Source organism: Sus scrofa, chromosome 8 (assembly GCF_054392235.1).
Source record: "Sus scrofa isolate SSC_HxYL_T2T_F1_AM1 chromosome 8, Sscrofa_HxYL_maternal_Yorkshire_Landrace_v2.0, whole genome shotgun sequence".
NCBI lineage: Eukaryota > Metazoa > Chordata > Mammalia > Artiodactyla > Suidae > Sus > Sus scrofa.
Window position 1 is genome coordinate 81866164 of NC_139390.1, and position 14335 is coordinate 81880498.

The window sequence follows — 14335 nt, forward strand, 5'->3', positions numbered from 1 at the left end:
TAAAGAGATAATACCTTGGAGTCTACTGACAAATAAAAGCTGGATGAAGCACCAACTAAAAATTAGTTTTTCTCCTGCAGAAGCAAGAGCCCTCAAACTGACCTCTGATGGATTGGCCACTTATTTTTTTCTGGACAGCTGCAAGACTTTCTAGAGATCTGGGCAAAAAAACCCAGTATGAATCTGCATGGAATTCTGAAAGACCCTCAGAGACCAGAAATGTTACCTAGCACTAAACAGTCAGAAAGAAAAAATGCTATTTTCTTTACACAGTTTTGGCATTCAAAAATCAAATCCCGGGTGATCCCATTGTGGTTCAGTGGAAACGAATCCAACTAGTATCCATGAGGATGTGAATTCCATCCCTGGCCTCACTCAGTGGATTAAGGATCCAGCGTTCCCGTGAGCTGTGGTGTAGGTTGCAGAAGTGGCTCGGATCTAGCGTTGCTGTGGCTGTGGTGTAGGTCGGTGGCTACAGGTCTGATTCGACCCCTAGCCTTCAAACTTCCATATGCCACAGGTGCGGCCCTAAAAAGTAAAAACAACAACCAAACAAATCCAATTTCATAAAGTAATATGTATACACTGAACACACTGAAAAAATTATGGAGAGCGCTATACATTACCCAGTTACCAGCCGTTATCACAAGACAATGAAATAAAAGCTGATTCTTTTCTTTTACGTGCTTTCATCTCTTTCCCAAAATTCCTACCATGAACATGTTTAACATTTGCAATGAGAAAAATAAAGAGTATTTTTAAAATATTACTTTAAATCTATCGATTAACTATGAGGTGGTTCCCATTGCTCTTTAAATTACTGAAATGAAATCTAAAGAACAAGTCCACATTAAATTTGTCTGGCCCCCATGACAATTAATATTTAATGGAAGCAATAGAGAAGCGAAGCGCAAAGTCCATTTTGCGTTTGGTTTCTCTGACATCTCCAGTTTCCTTCGCCTAAATCTGCCCATTTTTCCCTTTGGCTGGCTACTGCCCCCTCCATTCTGCTCTCCCTGGTGTCTGGATGAGACAGGAAAAACACCGAATGCGTTGCCCAAGGACCAAAGCCTATGATGCACTTTTTTTTTTTTTTTTTTGACTTTTCTAGGGTCGCACCTGAGGCATAGGGAAGTTACCAGGCTAGGGATCCAATCGGAGCTGTAGTTGCCAGCCTATGCCAGAGCCACGCCAAGGCGGGATCCGAGCCATGTCTGCAACCTACATCACAGCTCACGACAATGCAGGATCCCTAACCCACTAAGTAAGGCCAGGGATGGAACCTGCAACCTCATGGTTCCTAGTCAGATTCGTTAACTACTGAGCCACGACGGGAACTCCTGTGATGCACGTTATGAATTTATTTCTTTGGAATAACATTCTGCAAACAACAGAAAAGTATACCCTGAGGTCCCCGCCAGTACCCATAATGGCAAAACAATCATTTATAAGCAACAATACCTAAGGAGATAGGTCATTTCTTAGAAAATAAAAATAACAGCTAACATCTACCACGTGCACCTGTCACCCTGTGAGGGCCCCCATGGCTCCCATTCTCACTGGCTCGGCTCTCTTGCCTCCCCAGCCTGCATGACCCAAGGGACTGTGCCCAGGGCCATGCTGACATTACTACACGCTGACATCCACATCAGATGCTGCGATGTAGACACTATGATCCCCAGCTTGAGGACAGGGAAATATTTGCAGTCAGAGTGAGGTGGCCAAAGATACCCAAGCACTTAACTGAGGTCCTTCTGACTCCGGAGCCCAATTAACCACATAGACCCAGTCCTGCCCGAGGTCCTGAAAAGATCACCTCCTTTCACTTGTGGTTCCCGGCTTTACAAAGAGAGACACATGAAAGCCATAAATATCTCCTTCTTTTAAACCGAATGTGTTCATTTGATGGATTATCTCTATTCTAATAATTAAAACCTGGATGTAGTATCTGCCTCTGACATGACTGTGTATAAAAAGATTTCTGGAGCCATGATGAGGAACCTCTAGATCTATACTTGTTTAAAAATCAATTCAGGAGTTCCCATCGTGGCTCAGTGGTTAACGAATCCGACTAGGAACCATGATGTTGAGGGCTCGATCCCTGGCCTTGATCAGTGGGTTAAGGATCCAGCGTTGCTATGGCTGTGGTGTAAGCCAGCGGCTACAGCTCCGATTGGACCCCTAGCCTGGGAACCTCCATATGCCGCGGGAACGGCCCAAGAAATGGCAAATAGACCAAAAATAAATAAATAAATAAATAAAAATCAATTCAGCTCACAGATACTTTTATAACATTTCTGAAGGGGGGGGGGAAGAAGCCTTTTTAGAATCAGAAACAAGGCTTTTCAAAGAAAAATGCAACAATGCTGCAGGACTAGAAGACGAAGGCCAAGAGCAGCGTAACCAGACGCTAACTAGAACCTCCCACAGAGTGAAAGGCTGAAGATCAGCATCAAGGACATAGAAGGCGGCTTTCAAATTCTTCTAAACTGAGTATTTCATTGATTTTACTAGTTTCATTTTCCTAGAAATATATCATTTACTGTATCTTGCGTCATGGATCCTCTCTCAAGTAACTGTGGCTGGAAAAACCTACCAAGTACCCAGAAAGACAGCCCCTGTTCACCTCAAAATACACCCTTTAGTATTTTCTGTAAGGCTCACTGGGGACACACAGCCCTATTTTCTAAAAAGAGCAGTAAGTGTGGCTGAGTGGCTGGAGAGCACACCTGCAGAGGATGGATGGCAAGTGGGAGAGAGAAAGCCCTCGGCATGGATGCGTCTCCTGGCAGAAAGCTGACTGACACAGTCATTTGAGACACCTCTTGGTCTGGGCTATTTCCTGATGAATGAACGCAGCCCAGGACTACAGATAATTCAGCTCTTATAAACCGATTTAGATTGTGATTCTCTCATAGGATAAAGAAAAGCCCAGAAGCATGGTTTTTTTTTTTTTTCCACTCAGGTATGGGTTTTTATAAAACAGCCCTCTAGATCAAACCGGAAGGGTTGGAGTAGTTTGAGTCAGCAAGTCACCCTTTATGTTATTCATGTTCTTGTGTTAGAAGAGACTTGGTTCCACCTAGAGCGATAAAGACCAGCATCGGACCAAGACTGGCCTTTCACGAAGGAACCTAGGACTTGATCGCAGCTCTCAAATTTAACCAAAACCCTTCCCGCTGCGTCTCATCCGCGGGCCACTCCAGGTAGGTCCTGGTGTTCATTATCTTCCGCAGCTTACAGAAACGCTGGGGAATGGCCTTCTTCTCGATGGGTTCCAGCAGAATGAGGATGGCGGTGTCATCGTTCTCATCAAAGAGACGGAAGTGGGAGAAGTCCAGCTCGTACTTGCACCACTCGCTCTTCACAAAGTTCTCGGAAAGCACGAAGATGGTTTTCTGGCTCTTTTCGATGGAGTCGATGATGTTGTCAATAATCCACTTGCCTGGAATGAAGTCGCGCTTATGAAGACACAACTTAAAGGGAGGCTGGAAGTGCTCCAGCTCCTGGACCATGAGGTTCTCCACCCAGTAGGAGTCCTGCTCACTGTAGGACACGAAAGCGTCATAGCACACGTCCCTGCGGGGAGCTTTCCGCGGCTTCCTCTTGGCCTGGAGCCAGGCCCACATCATCTTCATGTACCACAGTCCGTGGAAGTGGTGGCACAGAGCCCCCGTGAGCAGGAGCAGCAGGAAGAGGGCACAGCACACGACGGACACCACGGCCACCCTGTGGCACTCAGTGAGCGAGAGGCGGGTGTCCTGGACCCGCTGGCCCCGCACGTGGGATGGAGAGTCACACAGGTAGTTCTCCGGCCAGTCGCTCAGCACCTGGGCCAGCGCCTGCTGCCCCTGAGTGAAGGACAGGAAGTCACAGGAGCAGATGAAGTTGTTGCCTCCAGCTTCCAAAGTCTTCAGCTTTTGAAAAGAATCAAGTTGCTCCTTAGAGAAAGTATTGATCGTATTTCTGCTGATTCTCAGAACTGACAACATGGGTAGAAAGGAGGCATCTGGGAGCGTCTTCAACTTATTTCTGGAAATATAAAGTTCTTTGAGTTGTGGCAGACTCAAAGAAAACGAGTTGAGATTGTTATTGCTAATATCTAAAACTTCCAGGGTCTGGGGAAGACAATGGGTTAAACTGTGTATTCTCGTGCTGGATAAGTTCAAATATTTCATCTTTTCCGGCCACTGGCAAGTTTCCGGCATGGAATCAAAATTATTCTTACTGATATCAAGGTTAGTCAGGTTTTTCAGAGTAACCAAAACTTCTCCAGTTTTTTCTAATGATTTCAAATGATTTTGCCTTAAAATTAAAGTGTGTAGGAAGGGCCAGGCATGCTCACAGGCTGAGTTTTTCAAGTATTCTTCAGACATTAAATTTTCACTGAGATCTAAATATTCCAGTGATTTTAAATGCTGTGAAAGGGAACAGGGAACCAGAAAAACCTTACTGTTTTCTATTGTGATTCTTTTAACTGCTCCTGTGAGTGAATATATACTTCTTAGATCATAAAACAAGAAAAACTGTGGAATATGCAACCTCCGGACTGTTAATGTCTCCACATTACCGAGGGATTTAATTGTGTCCAAAGCAGATGTACTAAAATCACCACGTCCGTTAAGGGTGCAGTCATCAAACTCTACTTCTAAGGCTCCAGAAACATAATTTAACAGTTTCACAATTTCCGTAAAACTTGCGTCAGTGATTTCTGCCTTTCGAAACGTAAATTTTTTCATCACTGTGCTGGGTTCATTGATGGATACGTCTGAAAAATTGAAAGTGCTAAAATCAGTGTTTCTCAGTTCTAAATATTCCAAGGAACTTAAAAGATCTACGAAAATCTTCGGCAGCAGAGCAGGCCGCCTCATGTGAAGAATCAGATGGCTGATGTTCTGAATTGACCTCAGACTCTTTGGCGCGTACCTCTGCAGATGTGAGGCACCAATCTCAAGTTCCTGGAGAAAAGTGAGCCCCTGGAAATCCTTGGCCTGAATCTCAGCGAAGGTGTCATTATTGCCTATTTTCAGGATTCGCAGATTTGGGAGATGAGAAAAAAGCGGTGTTTCCCCGAGTGTTTTGTAAGGATTTCCCAGTAAGTTTAAGAATTTCAAGGTGGAAAGGGACTTGAACCAAGAGGATGATAAGTTAGACAAGTGATTATAGGATAAGTCCAGATGTTCGAGACTTCCCAGGGAAGAAAAAGAATCTTCCTCCACGGTATGAATGCTATTGGCCCCCAGCCTCAGAGCTCTGAGGTTCACGCATTTCCGCAGGTCACTGCTGCCCACATAGGCGATCCTGTTATTGGACAGGTCAAGGCTTTTCACAGCTGCCGTGAGCCCTGAGGGGATGGAGCTCAAAGATCTGGAGCGGCCGTCGCAGACACCAGCAGGGTCACAAGACAGAGAAGAAGCCTGATGGGGGGCTCCTTCCTTGGAGAGGCTGATTACAATCCCCAAGACCCATGCTGTCCACAAAGCACATGGCATGGTCCAGAGAGTTGACCTACAAGTGAAAGAGGTGCAAGTGAGTGACTGTGTTTAACAGTGAGATGTTTTATAAGATGTAACGCACACTTGTGTGTGCGCGCGCGCACACACACACACACACACAGAGCTACCAAGATAGAACAGAGGCAAATGGAACATATGACCTGGGGGGGGAGGTGTAAAAAATGAATTCTTGACACACTGAGCAACACTAACGCAGACAGGCTGCCCCTGAGCAAAGACTTAAAAGCAGAGCAGCATCTGGGAATACAGAGCAGGACCAAGCATGGCTTGAAAGAACTGAGTAAAGGCGTGAAAGAAGCAAGCGTTTTAAGAAACGGGCAAGGCTTAACCCTGCGGATGTACTGCCACCTATTTGTACCCTTCAGACCTTACACAGGAGCACGCCTCTTCCCTGCCCCCATGCTGCCTGGAGTTAGGGAGCTCACAGAACCCAACCACAGCTCTCAGCGAACACCTTTCATTGAACGCAGTTCCAGAAGGAGCATCCTCTTCAACCAAAAGGAAAAAGGTCCAAGCTTGTCCGTCTGTCTCCCACCCACTAGCAGATGGGAGGATGCTGAGATGCTGAGAACCCCAGGCAGAGCAAGGCGGCTTGCTGGGCCCCAGGGCCATCAGAACCTTCCCTTCCTGCAGAGAACTGAGTGCAGAAAGCAGTGTTTAATTGAATTGGCATGACTTTTTTTTTTTAGGGCTGCACCCGTGGCATATGGAGGTTCCCAGGTTAGGGGTCAAATCAGAGCTGCCAGCCTACACCACAGCCACAGCAATGCCAGATCCTTAACCCAATGAGTGAGGCCAGGGATGAAACCCACATCCTCATGGATCCTAGTCGGGTTTGTTAACTGCTGAGCCACGAAGGGAACTCCGTTTCTTTTGTTAGTTTTGCTAAGTTGTGCTTTTCAAGGCATTTACCATTTTCTTCTAAATTTTCAAATTAACTGATATAGTTAATTACGCACTCTTTTTTTTTTTTTTCTTTTTTGGCCACTCGGTGGCATACGGAGTTCCTTGCCTGGATTAGACCCTAGCCAGAGCTGCAACCTACCCCACAGCTATGGCAACACAGGGTCCCTAACCCACTGTCCCTGACCAGGAATCGTACTCACGTCCTGTGGATGCAGAGACACCATAGATGCCATTGCACCACAGCAGGAACTCCCCTCATTATTTTAATGTCTGCAGGATGCCGACATTATTGGTTAGAAGAGTTACTTGTGCCTGCTTTCTTTCTTGTCTTGACAGAGGTTTATCCTTTTATTAGCATTTTTCAAAAAACCAACTTCTTACTTTATGGAGCCTTGATTTATTTTCTATCTCATTAGTTTCTCTTCTTATATTACTCTTCCCTCCTTTCTGCTTTCTGTAGATTTACATTACTGTTCTTATTCTAATTTCCTGGCATAGACGCCCTCTCATTAATTTTTAACCCTTCTTTACTTTGAATATGTCCATTTTAGGACATGACTTTTCACCTAAGTGCTAGTTTAACTGCCCACGTCTCTCTCTTCTATTCTTTCCATACTTTTGTCTGTTCAAGTTTCAGTCTAGATATTTTCTTCTGATCTGTTTGCTGGTTTATTTTTCTTTCTCTCGCTATGTTTAATTTGCTATTAAATGCATCCACTGCTTTTAAGTTTTTTGATCTCTACAGTGTTCACTTATATAATTTCTCTTTGGTTCTTTTTCACATCTGCTATATCATTTTCATAGCTTCAGATTCTCTGCAAACATTTTCAGCTTTGTCTTTTATCACTGTGAATACACGTTAAGCACAGTCTGTCTGGCAGGCTGCACGGCACTTCTGACAGCCTTAGAAGATGAGAGAGTTAAAGGTTAACGTCTGGGGCAGGCATGGGTAAGAGAGATAAGACTGAACTTGAGGAGAGTAAATTCTTACAGAGACTGCAACTCAGCTTTGATTTATCTGGATGGCTCAGGCCGCCACAATCTCTGAATGCAGACTAAGATTATTGCTGGGACAGCGGTGCTCATGAGTACCTGCAGAAGCCAAGGAATAGTTTCTCCAGAAGAAGATTACATCACCCGAGTCCTTAAATTTCTTTCTTTGAACACTTTTTCACATAGAATGTCTAGCATAAAATTTTATTTATTTATTTATTGTCTTTTTTTTTTTTTTTGCCATTTCTTGGGCCGCTCCTGCGGCATATAGAGGTTCCCAGGCTAGGAGTCGAATCAGAGCTGTAGTCACTGGCCTACACCAGAGCCACAGCAACACGGGATCTGAGCCACATCTGCAACCTACACCACAGCTCACGGCAACGCCGGATCCTTAACCCACTGAGCGAGGCCAGGGGATCGAACCCGAAACCTCATGGTTCCTAGTTGGATTTGTTCCTACTGTGCCACGATGGGAACTCCAACTGGCATAAAAATTAAAAACAACTGGGCACTAAAGGAAGCAAGATGGCAAAGCATGAGAAGAACAGAAAGAACAGAGAACAGAAACTAACCCATAGAAGGCTATAAACCTAGCCTCGCCCCTACTGCTAAAACTCCCAGAGTTTAAGATGAGATGGCTATCACCATTTGGTACTATATCTACCCCATTGTCTTTCTGCATAATCAGTTACTGAAAAAAAAAAATCAAGTCCTTTTAGTATAATTGTTCTGGACAACCAAGATTTATTTGATTTTTTTTCCATGTTGTAACATATTACACAAATCCTAAGAAAGCGATACCAATTTCCATCTAAGACTTAAGCTCAAATACATCCATTTTAAAAATTGTCCTAGGCTTTTCTCTTTACAAAGGTAAAATTTATAAAAGCAGAGATCTTGTGCTATTTCATACAAATATTATATGGTACCTATTTCATGGTGGGTTTTCAACAAATGATAATTATTGATGATGCTAAAACTACAGTTAACAACTTGACACTTGAGGTCAGATTTATTTGCCTTTCCTTCCATTTCCCTAATACATTACAGCAGCAGACAGAGAATTCCTCAAAGTAAAACACTGAGAATGGAAGGGTGAGGGCCCAAGTTAGACTGGGTGGAGTCAGATCTTATGAAAATTGTGGATCTGGACCGAGTATAAGAATCATCTCCAGGGGAGTTCCCATCATCGTGGCTCAGTGGTTAACAAATCCGACTAGGAACCATGAGGTTGCGGGTTCCATCCCTGGCCTTGCTCAGTGGGTTAAGGATCTGGCATTGCCGTGAGCTGTGGTGTAGGTCGCAGACATAGCTCAGATCTGGCGTTGCTGTGGCTCTGGCATAGGCCTGCAGCAACAGCTCTGATTAGACCCCTAGCCTGGGAATCTCCATATGCTGCAGGTGTGGCCCTAGAAAAGGCAAAAAAGACAAAAAAAAAAAAGAAAAAAGAAAAGAAAAAGAAATTCCTTATCTAGCCCCAAAACAATGGGAAAACATCTTCAAAGGGCTGAGGAAACATACCTGTCAGTCTAGACTTCTACAACCATTTAAATGATCATCCAAGATAAAGAACTACAGATATACAGTGGAATAGTATTCAGCCATAAAAAGAATGAAATAATACCATCTTCAGCAACATGGGTGCAACTAGAAATTCTCCTACTAAGTGAAGTCAGTCAGAAAGAGAAAGACAAATACCATATGATACACTTACAGGTGGAATCTAAAATATGGCACAAATGAACCAATCTGCAAAACAGAAAAACTCAAAGAGGACACTGGGAGTACCCGTCTTGGCTCAGCGGAAACAATTCCGACTAGAAACCATGAGGTTGCATGTTTGATCCCTGGCCTCGCTCAGTGGGTTAAGGATCGGCATTGCCTTGAGCTGTGATGTAGGTCGCAGACATAGCTCGAATCTGGCATTGCTGTGGCTCTGGTGTAGGCCGGCGGCTACAGCTCTGATTAGACCCCTAGCCTGGGAACCTCCATATGCTGTGGGTGCGGCCCTAAAAAGACAAAAGACAAAAAAAAAAAAAAAAAAAAAAAAAAAAAGGAGAAGACTTGTGGCTGCCAAGGGGGAGGGGGAGGGAAGGACTGGGAGTTTGGGGTTGGTAGATGAAAATTATTGCATTTAGAATGGATAAGCAACGAGGTCTTCCTACTAACCTCAGGGAACTATATTCAGTCTCCTGGGATAGACCTCGATAGAAGATAATATGAGAAAGGGAATGTATATATACATGTGCCTGGGTTGCTTTGCTGTACAGCAGAAATCGGCACAACACTGTAAATCAACTATACTTAAATAAATAAATAAGACATAAATGAACTTATTTACAAAACAGAAACAGACTCACAGACATAGAAAAACAAACTTATGGGGAGTTGCCGTCGTGGCTTGGCGGTTACCGAATCTGACCAGCGTCCACGAGGACCCAGGTTCAATCCCTGGCCTTGCTCAGTGGGTTAAGGATCCAGGATTGCCATGAGCTGTCATGTAGGTCCCAGATGTGGCTCGGATCCCTCACTGCTGTGGCTGTGGTGTAGGCCGGCAGCTACAGCTCCAATTCAACCCCTAGCTTGGGAACTTCCACATGCCTCGGGTGTCCCTTAAAAGATGAAAAAAAAAACAAACTAATGTTACCAAAAGAGAAGGGGGTAGGGATAAAATCAGGAATATGGGATTAAGAGACATACACTGCTGCATATAAAATAGATAACAAAGATTTACTGTATAACACAGGGAATTATACTCAATGTCTTGTAATAACCTATAATGGAAAAGAATAAATAAATATATATATATACACACACACACACACACACACACACATGTATAACTAAATCACTTTTCTGTACACCTGAAACACAATACTATAAATCAATTATACTTCCATAAAAATTAATTTAAAATAAATTATTATCTGAGAGTAAAGATGAAATAAACAATGTCATATATTCAAGACATTAAAAAGAATTTTATCCATAGAACTTCATTGAAAAAAGTACCCAAAAACATATGTTCTTTGGCAATATGGGAAATAAACCTGTTAAGAGTAGGCATCAAGAAAAAAAAAGTTAATTAATTAATTAATTTAAAAAGGAGTTCCCGTTGAGGCGAAGCAAAAGTGAATCCGACTAGTACCCATGAGGATGCAGGTTCAATCCCTGGCCTCACTCAGTGGGTTAAGGATCCGGTATTTCTCTGAGCTGTGGTGTAGGCCGCAGATGCTGCTCTGATCCAGAGTTGCTGTGGCTGTGGTGTAGGCTGGCAGCTATAGCTCTGACTGGACACCCAGCCTGGAAACTTCCATATGCCACAGGTGCCGCCCTATAAAGCAAAATAAAATAAAATTTAAAAGAGTAGGCAGCAAGCAACAATTTTTTAATGCAATGACAGATAAGAAAGAAGACAGCACTCAGAAACTCAGACGTGGCTTTTCAGTATGAGAAAAAAAATAACTGAATTTAAAATGATTTCATGGAGATAAAAACATAAATTTGACAAGCAAGCCTATATGGATGGAATAAATACAACCTAGATTTACTAAAAGTTCTTCAAAGAGGCAGTCACACGCAGGATGCTGCATACATAAATTATGCTCAATCACTGAAATCAAAACTGGATACTTAACCAAGCAAGTCAAATTCTTAAATAAAATAATGAAAAACAATTACCTGATAACTTAGAAACTTCCAAAAGGCCTTGTCAACCTCAGGGCTTTTTCATAAAATGGGAACATTATAAAAAGTTTACAGATACAAATGTTCTCTGCCTAAAACAGGAAGAACTTAAAATGTTGGTGAATAAATCATTTGCAAATAGGATGTTTGCCATGGGTTTTGTTTGTTTGTTGTTTGGGCTTTTTTTTTTTTTTTTTTTTGGTCTTTTGTCTTTTTAGGGCAGCACCCACGCATATGGAGGTTCCCAGGCTAGGGGAATTGGAGCTGTAGCCGCCAGCCTACACTACAGCCACAGCAACGCCAGATCCAAGACGCGTCTGGGACCAACACTACAGCTCACGGCAACACCGGATCCTTAACCCACTGAGCGAGGCCAGGGATCGAACCCTCAACCTCATAGTTGCTAGTCGGGTTCCTTAACCACTGAACCACGACGGGAACTCCGGGTTGATTTTTGTTTTTGGTTTGTTTGGTTTTTTGTTTTTTTGGGGGTTTTTTTGTGGGTTTTTTTTTTTTTTTTTTTTTTTTTTTTTTGTCTCTCAGGCCATTCTATGTCCCGGTTGTTTTGTTTTGGTAAAGATTTGAGTAAGTAACCATACAGACATGACCTCCTGCAAGATTACAAGGATCTCGCCCAGCTGAACTGTTTACATCTAAAACAATTTTTCTCTCTCCCCCAGCCCCGCCCCCTTTTTCAAACCAGATAAACACTATCCTGGCTGGCACGGAAGTTCCAAACACAAGTTCTCATTTCCAGAAGTTTAAAAAGTTGTAAGGGCGTGAAGCCCACCCTGGCGCAGAGGCCAGGTGGGGGCTCGAGAGTCCTGGGCTGATCCGAGTCCTGACCCTGTCCCACTTTGAAGCCCTGGCGACCGAAACCTCACCTTTGGAAGCAGCCCTAGCGGTAAGTAATGAGCGCAAAAGTACCCCAAACAAGACGCAAAGACGTACCTGCGCACCCGGCAAAGCCTGAACCAGGTCCCGGTTGCCCGCGCCCGGAGCGAACTCGGCAGAGGCTGCCAGGGAGCACAGAGCAGCGGACGAGGCGGGCGGTCCTTCGGCCACCCGGGCCCCGCCCCTCCAGGCCCCGCCCGCCCCCGCCCTCTGGGACGCCGCAACCCGCAGCGGGAGGAAACCTCCGACGGCGACCCCCTCGGAGACTGTAGGGCGCTGGGCCCCGCCGCGGCTCGCGGGCACCCGGACGCCGTGGGCTGGGCGTACCTCGGCCGCGCCAGGTCCCCTTCCTGGAGGCCCGAGGTGTGGTGTCCGCCCGGACCCTGCTGCGGGATCGTGGACTCCCTCGCATCCCGAAGTTCCCCTCGCCCCCCGGCCCTCGCTGCGATTCCGCCCCGTGCCGCCGACTGGGAAGCGGGGACTCCCGGCGCCCGCGTCCGTGCCGCGGCCACCCTCGGGGGCCGCCAGACCCGGAGAGCCCTGCCGAGCAAGGATGCCTGGAATGTACCTTTGGCCCGACGTACTGCGAGGCCGCTCAGTCGCAGCCTGGCCGCGCCTTTTGCCGCCACCGGCCGGGACTCGCCCGCGCCGCGGAAGAGGGGACAGACCCGTCCGCGCCTGTGGCGGGGGCCCCCGCCTCCACTCTTCCCCGCGGGCTCCGTGGGGTGACCGTAAATCAGGTCGTGCTCCGACCGCCGCCTCCTGCCAGGCCCGGGTTGGAGAGGGCACTGGGCCCTGGGTGGGTGGAGATGCTCGAAGCCCCGGTGTGGGATTTCCCCAAACACCAAGGCAGATTTTGAAACCAAAGAGAAGGCTTATTACCCAACTGGTGTTTTCTTGAAGCCACGGGCAGCCTCGTATTACCTTGCAGCACACCGTCTTTAAACTCCATTTCCCGGTTTTTCTCCATCCTTGGAAGCCGCAACGAGAGGCTCACCAATCCCGCCTCCCACCGCCCCGCCTCCATAGCCCCGCCCCACAACCACGCCCCCCTCCACAACCCCGCCCCCTTTTCCACGCTGTTCAGGGATCAATTGTCTCTGGGGTCCACCTCCACCTGGAAGTCTATGTTCTCCTGTATTAAAATAACTCACCAATCGCTACCCAGACCAAAGCAGCAAGATTTTGCCTGGGGAGCAGAAAAGGATTGCCCGGATTTTTTCAAAAATGTCAACTCTGGGGCAGTCTCCCGTCCTTAGTCCTTGCTCTCCCTGTGAAAAGCTGTGGGCTCCCGCTCACAGCTAAGATTTTGAACCTACGCCCTTCCCTTGCGCAGTTCCATCTGTTTCTCAAAGTGAGTAATTCCCCAAACAGTCTTAGATTGACTTCCTTCATTGCCACGGAAACCTGTGAGGCATGTTCAGAAGGGAAACAAGCTGCTTTTTAGAAATTCTGCTGCCTTCATAAACTACATTTTCTTTTCACAATTACATCTGACCTTCCCAGACCGAGATTGGCGGCTGAAGAAGCAGGCTCGTTCCTCTTTTACACAGGAGGAAATGCCATGCAAATCATAAATGGCAGAATTGAGATTTGAAACCAAAGTTCTACCCTCCGCCCAGGGTTCTTTCTGTGACCCTATTTCACATGCCTAGTTCTCATTAAAGGTTCCAACCCAGGGCGAACTTAATCTATAGTCATTAATGTGAACTCGAGAGGGTGGAATCTAGTTTTCTATACAGTTTACTGACTCCTGTGTAGATGTTCTGGACCATCTCAGACCATTCTTCGCCAGCCGTCTGAAATATTTTCTTTTATTACTTCAAACTTTCCACCTCTCTTCCTCCCGATTACTCAAGTGTGTCTTTGACAAAACTTCCTTTTTTTTTTTCCTTAGCCCCGGGACTAAAACATTCTGTACTTTCTCTATGTATCTTTCCTGGTTGAACGGTCTAGATTGACTGACGCTGTTGCTTTGTAATCCCAAAGTCAATTCAAATAGCTGGAAAAGTTTGTAGAAATTATTTATCCGCAAACTGTTACCAGAGTTACCTACAGACTGGGAAGATTCTTCTACACTCTCAGCAGAGCTATTAGCACATTGTACTCTGGGGCATTCTTCCCCGTGTTCAGGGCTTAATGTGTTCAAAGCATTCTCACATAAATCTTTCCTCCGAATAATACATGAAATAAATAGTTCTGGAGTTCCCATCATGGCTCAGTGGGTTAAGGATCTGGCATTGCTGCAAGCTGTGGCATAGGTTGCAGACATGGCTCGGATCTGGCGTTGCCGTGGCTGTGGTGTAGGCCTGCAGCAAGTCCGATTCAACCCCTGGCCT

At 45.6% G+C, this 14335-nt stretch overlaps 1 protein-coding gene across 5 annotated transcripts; it reads right to left on the minus strand.

Annotated features, from left to right (window-relative positions):
• Positions 1 to 1343: 1343 nt before the first annotated feature.
• Positions 1344 to 13339, minus strand: TLR2 (toll like receptor 2). 5 transcript variants are annotated; one of them, XM_005653577.4, is made up of 2 exons: positions 13151 to 13339; positions 1344 to 5508 (listed from the first exon to the last, which is right to left on the minus strand). In XM_005653577.4, the coding sequence occupies exon 2, from the start codon at positions 5490 to 5492 to the stop codon at positions 3135 to 3137; it is 2358 nt and encodes a 785-aa protein (XP_005653634.1). In that variant the 5' UTR covers positions 5493 to 5508; positions 13151 to 13339; the 3' UTR covers positions 1344 to 3134.
• Between the last annotated feature and the right edge of the window lie 996 nt (positions 13340 to 14335).